This window comes from Engystomops pustulosus, chromosome 7, assembly GCF_040894005.1.
Source record: "Engystomops pustulosus chromosome 7, aEngPut4.maternal, whole genome shotgun sequence".
NCBI classification, from domain to species: domain Eukaryota; kingdom Metazoa; phylum Chordata; class Amphibia; order Anura; family Leptodactylidae; genus Engystomops; species Engystomops pustulosus.
This window is the reverse complement of record NC_092417.1, coordinates 8,583,433-8,590,638: the sequence shown is the minus strand read 5'-3', so window position 1 is coordinate 8,590,638 and position 7,206 is coordinate 8,583,433. Positions and strand designations below refer to the sequence as shown.

The 7,206-nt window shown below is 40.9% G+C and overlaps 1 protein-coding gene across 1 annotated transcript; it reads left to right on the top strand.

The window, feature by feature from the left end:
* The first annotated feature begins 578 nt into the window (after positions 1-578).
* On the top strand, positions 579-7,161 carry LOC140069220 (uncharacterized). Its single transcript, XM_072114673.1, has 4 exons — positions 579-669; positions 802-863; positions 956-1,015; positions 4,530-7,161. The coding sequence occupies exon 4, from the start codon at positions 4,557-4,559 to the stop codon at positions 6,975-6,977; it is 2,421 nt and encodes an 806-aa protein (XP_071970774.1). The 5' UTR covers positions 579-669; positions 802-863; positions 956-1,015; positions 4,530-4,556; the 3' UTR covers positions 6,978-7,161.
* The last annotated feature ends 45 nt before the right edge of the window (positions 7,162-7,206 follow it).

Genomic DNA, 7,206 nt, shown 5'->3' with positions numbered 1-7,206 from the left:
ACCGTATGAAAAAGTAGAGCATGTCCCCTATTTCAGTTCCGTATGCCCTAGAAGTCTATGGGGACGTATAAAATACAGGTTGCATATGTGCTGCATACGGATGAAAAATGTCACATATATACGGGCTCATACGGCACAGAAATATAGGGCTGGAGAAATCATATGTTCGTCTCAATGCAGCCATTTTTCTGAAAGATTTTGCAATTTTCTTCTACATGGATTTCTGCACTCAAGGGGGTGTTCGGTTGCTCATTTGGACCGTTAACCAGATTTAACATTCAACGTCATACAGAATATTTTTGCATGCCCCATGTTAAAGATTCACCAACGAAAAAAAAATTGCACTTTGTCTGAGCAATGCAGCAAATGCCAGAATAATGTGCTCTATAAATCCTGAATCTGGTGCACTCTGCACTATACACAGGTAAATGCATACAGTACAGTGCACTGTAAATGTGGACCTATGTAGCAAAGAATTGTCTCCCAATTTTCAAAAAAATTATTATTATATTGATTGAAGTCTGTCTATGTCACCCAATTACTAACAAAGCAAGTATTCTTTTTATCTCTATCTCCCTCATCCATCTTCTCTCTCTAAAATAACCCACCTCTAAACTAATGTATTTGTTTATTTGCAGATTTTATTGTCTTCTCCAGTCTCCTGTTGCTGTGAGTAAGATTACTTATTGACTTTAATGGTTTTTAGACAAAGCTTATTGTTCTACTTTATCACCCCAAAAAGACAACCCGGAGCCAAAGTTTAGAATAAATGTAAACTGATCTTTGCTTTTGTACTTAAAGATTGTCTTTAGAAGTATTGACACGAGCGCTGCAATTCAATACAACGTGCTGTACAGAAAACGGTAAATTTACTTTATTTAATTTAGTAATTTATATATAGTTTAATTAGTTCATTATAAATATAATCCAATATAAATTCAATTTTATTTTATAGGCCTCTGTTTTTTTCAATAATCACAAGGTCATCAACTTACATCTGATTTGTTCACATTGCGTAAGTAACTTTCATTTATTCAAAGTCAATATTTGATATATTGTCATTTATTCAAAGTGAATCTGATAGCTATTAAAGGAAACCCACCACTTCCAATGGTGTTTATAAGTTGCAAATGGCGTGCATCAGCTCAGGGTAAGCTTGTGCCGGCGCTTTTTGGCGTTATGTTTTTAAACCGATATAAAGTGTTTAAACGCTTTATTAATCTTTATATAGGAAGTGGCAGCACCGCACCGTAGTACGTGCGCTGCGCGCACGACCGCTTTGTGCACATGAACAGGAAGTGGTTGCGCGCATGGTGCGCCGAGCACCATCCAGGGTGCGGTGAAGGTACTTGTATATAAAGATTAATAAAGCGTTTAAACGCTTTATATCAGTTCAAAAACATTACGGAAATAAGCACCTGCACAAGATCACCCTGATTATAACTACCATCGGAAGTGGTGGGTTTCCTTTAAACATTTTCTTATGCATTACAGATAATGTAAATACTCTAGTATATGCAGACCCGGGTATTGCACTATTGACTGGATTATAAGTCTAGGGTGGGAAATGCATTGGTTACAGCCTCCACCCAGTATATACCTATCCAGCCAATGCCCCCAATAATATTGCTAGTCAGCCCATACCCCCACAATGCATATAGCCAGCCCCTGCCCCCCCAGTTTATAGCCAGACCCTACCCCCCAGTTTAATGCCAGCCCAGTGGCGTAACTACCGCCGTAGCGGTTTCTATGGGGTCGGTGAGCTTCAGGGGCCCGGGCAGTGGCACAATCACAATGTCTGCAGACTGCGCTGCATTTCCGTACCCGATCCGACCGCCGCCCGGGCCCTGCTATACGGCGCATTAAGGTAAACGATCAATCCCTTGACCCGCCCCCTCTTTATCACACCCGCCCCAGAGTTTCTGACCCATCCAGCCCCACCTCTCCTGCGTCCGACCGCTACGCTGCTCCCACGACTGCCTGGCCGTTACCCCGGTCGCCCGGCCGGCACACTGGTCCAGGAGCTGCCTGCTGGTCCTCCACACTGCTTCCGCGGCTGCACGGCCGCCACAATGCTCTCGCGGCCACCTGGCCGGTAGCCTGGTCCCACGGCCAGCACACTGCTCCCGCAGCTGTCCACCCGCCCTTCACACTGCTCCCGCGGCTGCCCGGTCAGCATGATGCTCTCATGGCCGCCTGGCCGGTACCCTGGTCCCGCAGCCTCCCGGCCGGCACACTGGTCCGGGAGCTGTCCGCCGGCCCTCAATGCTGCTCCCACGGCTCACCGCCCTCAACTCTGCTCCCGTGGCCACCCTTCCTCCACACTGCTTCCTCGGCCGCCATGTTGCTGCCGTGGCTGCCCGGCCGGCACACTTCCTAGTCTCGCAGGATAACTGACCCACCCCACTGCACATCAGCCGGTCTGCAAGAAATGTAATTCCCTAAATATGTATGTATAGTTAATGAATGTGTGTATATGCTGTGCGTGTGTATATGCTGTGCGTGTGAATATGCTGTGTGTGTGTATATGCTGTGCGTGTGTGTATATGCTGTGCGTGTGAATATGTGGTGTGTGTGCTGTGATTGTGTATATGCTGTGTGTGTGTATATGCTGTGCGTGTGTATATGCTGTGCGTGTGTATATGCTGTGCGTGTGAATATGCTGTGCGTGTGAATATGCTGTGTGTGTGAATATGCTGTGTGTGTGTATATGCTGTGCGTGTGAATATGTGGTGTGTGTGCTGTGATTGTGTATATGCTGTGTGTGTGTATATGCTGTGCGTGTGTATATGCTGTGCGTGTGAATATGCTGTGTGTGTGTGCTGTGATTGTGTATATGCTGTGTGTGTGTATATGCTGTGCGTGTGAATATGCTGTGTGTGTGTGAATATGCTGTGTGTGTGTATATGCTGTGCGTGTGTATATGTGGTGTGTGTGCTGTGATTGTGTATATGCTGTGTGTGTGTATATGCTGTGTGTGTGTATATGCTGTGCGTGTGTATATGCTGTGCGTGTGTATATGCTGTGTGTGTGTGCTGTGATTGTGTATATGCTGTGTGTGTGTGTATGCTGTGCTTGTGTCTATGCTGTGTGTGTGTATATGCTGTGCGTGTGTGTGTGTATATGCTGTATGTATATATGCTGTGTGTGTGTGTGTATATATATGCTGTGTGTGTATATGCTGCATATACTGAATGTATGATTATAAGCTGTATGTATATGCATTTTGTGTGAATATACTGTATATAGATTCAGTATGTGGGTATATGGTGTTGTTATACTGCATGTTTGTGTATACACATTGGGTGTATACTGTATGTAAAAGAATATGATGTATGTATGCTATATGTATGTATATAAACAGTATGCATGCAACTTTGATGCATATATACTGTATGTATGTACAGTGAGTTTGTATATACTGTATGTATTAGTGTATAAATGTATATAGGAGTACATGAATGTGTGCTTATGAGTGTATACGTATGTATGTGTGGACGAGTATATAAAAGTGAGTGTAGAATGTTATGTTGTGTATTTCAGTGTGTACATGTTAGTAATTGTATAAATGTGTGTGTATGTATGAATATTTTGAAGGGGGGCCCCATGCAAAAATCTGTTATGGAGCCCTGCTTCTCCTAGTTACGCCAGTGAGCCAGCCCCTCCCCCCTAATACATAGCCAGCAGCACAAGCCCACAGTATACAGTTATAAACAGCCAGTCGGCCAGGGCTATTCACACCCTAGTAAAAAAACAAACTCTGTACTCACCGTTTTGAAAACCAACACTCACCGCCCGCAGGTCCTCTGCTTTCTCGCGATGCTCTGGCTGTGTCCCTGCCGCTTCCTGTTATCTTAGTTTGTGCGTGCCTATAGCTGATCACACATTATGATGTCACCAGTAGTAAAAGCACACATAGATAATAACTAAGGCTCCTTAATTTTGATGCTTGCGCTGTTCACCGCTACTCCTCAATGCCTGGATCACCTAGAAAAGGAAATTATAATTAGCAGGCCAGAGTACAGGCACAATGGGGCAGATCTATCAAGCTGTCTGAAAGTCAGAATATTTCGAGTTTCCCATGCCAACCAATCACAGCTCCACTTTAAAATATTCATGAGCACTGGTAAAATGAAAGCTGAGCTGTGATTGGTTGCCATGGTGAACTAGAAAAATTGTGACTTTCAGACAGCTTGATAAATCTGCCCCAGTATGTCATTTGCTCCAGGCTGCTAATTATGAATGCCTCTCGCACCTCTCTCTCCCATGCTTGGAGAGTCAGATGACTCCTGGTGATCCCAGCATTGAGGGCTACCGATGAATAGCGCAGGCTATTAGTGTACACTATGGTAACTGGTAATACTCTTGTATTTGTCAAAATGTGGTGACCGTTTCCCTTACATTATCATATATATACTTATTCATTCTGTATCTGCTTCAGAGTATTAGTGTATTAAATTTTTATTAATTTTTTTTTTAAATTTCATAGCTATATATAATATAATTAGTTTATCAAATCTCTTTTTTAGAATACAATACTGTCTTTCTAAGAAAATATGCCGTCTTGCCTTGTGAACCACTGCCTTAACAAGTCTGGGAAAAAGGCTTCAAGTGAAAATATCATGATACATAAATTTCCAAGTGATCGTGAAAGAGTTAAATTGTGGCTTCTACAAACAGGCCAAATTTTTCAAAATGTAGAGAGTATGGCTGACAAAATATGTCATGGAAGTAAGCAAAATAAATATGCACTGTGCTCATTGCACTTTGAAAAAGACTGTTATTTAGTCACATCAACCGGTCGAGTCCTGAAAAAGGATGCCCTTCCAACCCTGTTTCCGCGAGTTCCAGAAGGAGAATCGGTGATTGCGGAAAGTCTAAAGAAGGACAGAAAACGAAATAGAAAAAGACCTTTAGAGTTGACTAGAACAAAGGCAAATGCAGTTCCATCCACTTCATTAGAAGAACCTGGGGTTCAAGAATGTGTCTTAGACAAACAGATGCATAGTGTTGGTACACAAACTGACTACACTTTGCTAAATTCAGAATTGGTTTTTGTACGTGATGAATTATTGCCCACTGCAATGGGCAGTGCTATATCTTCCACAGACATGTACTCAGCAAATCCAATGGCCTCCACCCCCATGTCGAGCAAATCGAGACAAATATTATATTCCATTACAGAGTTCACCTCACCATTGAAAAAAAAAGCCCATATTGAGACAGAAGACTTAGAAAGCCATGCTTTTTCAATGGAAGGTATAGGACCGCTTTCACCAATTGATTGTGATGCAGAAAAACAACCTGAATGCCCGACAGCAGAGTCTTCGTTTTCTGCAATAACATTGAATCATAAAGAAACAAGTTTTGTTCCTGAAAAACCGAGTATGGATTCTTCAGAGTTATTTGACTACCTCACACTTTTTCCTGAAAATCCACCTCCCACGGTTACATTCTCAAGTGAAAGGGAAATAGTAAACGATCGCAAGCTTATTATTTTTGAAAGTTGCTTGGACAATGTGCTAATGAAGGTACATTGTCAATTTGATCCAAATTGCAAAAACAGAGTAAAAACTATAAAAAAAACATTTCAAGGATCCTTTTTCAGAGTTACCGGTCAATGTTTTGGAGGACACAAATTTCACATTTTAGAATCCCAGCCAAAAATTAAAAACTATGCCTCTGGGAACCTTCTACTCGCAGCCTCGATACTATTTAGTGGACTGAACTTTCAAAAGGTTGCAGAACTATTTGAGATTTTTGGATTGGTTGGAATATCTCAGACGTCCTACTACAGATACCAAACTAAGTTTTTATTTCCTGTTATTGATTATGCATGGAAAGAAAATCAAAAGATAAATCAAGACAAAATAAGTAAAAAAGGTCTGTGTGTTGCAGGAGATGGGCAGTGTGACAGCCCTGGACACAGTGCCAAATACTGTGTGTACACAATTCTTGACACAATCACAGGTAAAATTTTAGATTTCGAAGTAGTGCAACGTTCACAGTGCAATTCTTCAGTAGCAATGGAGAAATTCGGCTTTGAGATTTGCATTAATCGACTAATAGAAAAAGGCTTCAAGATACGTATCTTTGCATCTGATAGACATGTCGGAATTAGAAAGAAATTAAAAGAAGATTATGAAACAATAAATCATCAGTTCGATATCTGGCACTATGCCAAGTCGCTGAAAAAAAAAATTACTTCTGCCAGCAAATTAAGACTTTGTAAAGAACTCGTGCCTTGGGTTGATAAGATCATCTTACATTTTTGGTGGTGTGTACAGAATTGTGAAAGAAATCCAAATCTTTTGCAGGAAAAATGGTTGTCTGTCCTAAACCATGTTGTGAATATACATGAATGGGAAGGAAATCTTTATTCAAAGTGTGGTCATGCACCATTGAATCCTGAGGACCATGATTTGTTTTGGTTGAAGCAAGGATTCCCACCATACAAAAATTTGGAAAGGATTGTAAAAAATGAACAATTGATCAAAGAACTTCCAAATCTCGTACATAACTGCCACACAGGAAGACTTGAAAACTTTCACAGTCTTGCATTAAAGTACAGATCAAAAAGAATACATTTTGGAATAGACTCGATGGAGGCACGCACAAAATTAGCAGCTTTAACACACAACAACAATGTTGGTAGGCCTCAAGCTGTTGTTCAATTTGAGAAAAAAACTTCTCAAAAAATCGGCACCAAAAGAACAACACTTGTAATACCTAAGGGGAAATCTCGGTGGTTTATACGTGATGTGTACGAAAAGGTCAGTGTGGATTACCTTGAGGACTTATCAATAAACGTATTACAACTGGCTCGAGGGGAATTAAACACGGATTGGACCTCCAGGGCTCCCACTTTGCCGCCGAATTTAGCTAATAAAGAGCGCCCAAACAAGGAGGAAATCCAACGACATAGACTGATTAGATTCAGATGCTCATCAGAACCTTTCTTGGCTAACCTTAGCTAATATTTGGGTTACTAGTTCATACCTTATGAGTGTGTTAAACACGTCAGTTTTACACTACATAACATGTTTAACAGTGAGGTAAATAAAAAAAGTTGTAGACATTGTTGAAATTTAAAAAAAAATGTTATTTTGCAAGAATTTTTTTGTTTATAATAAGTTCAAGAACATTAAAATTTTCACAAAGCTTGGTTGTATGATTTGTTTTACTTGTTTTTATCACACTTCAAAC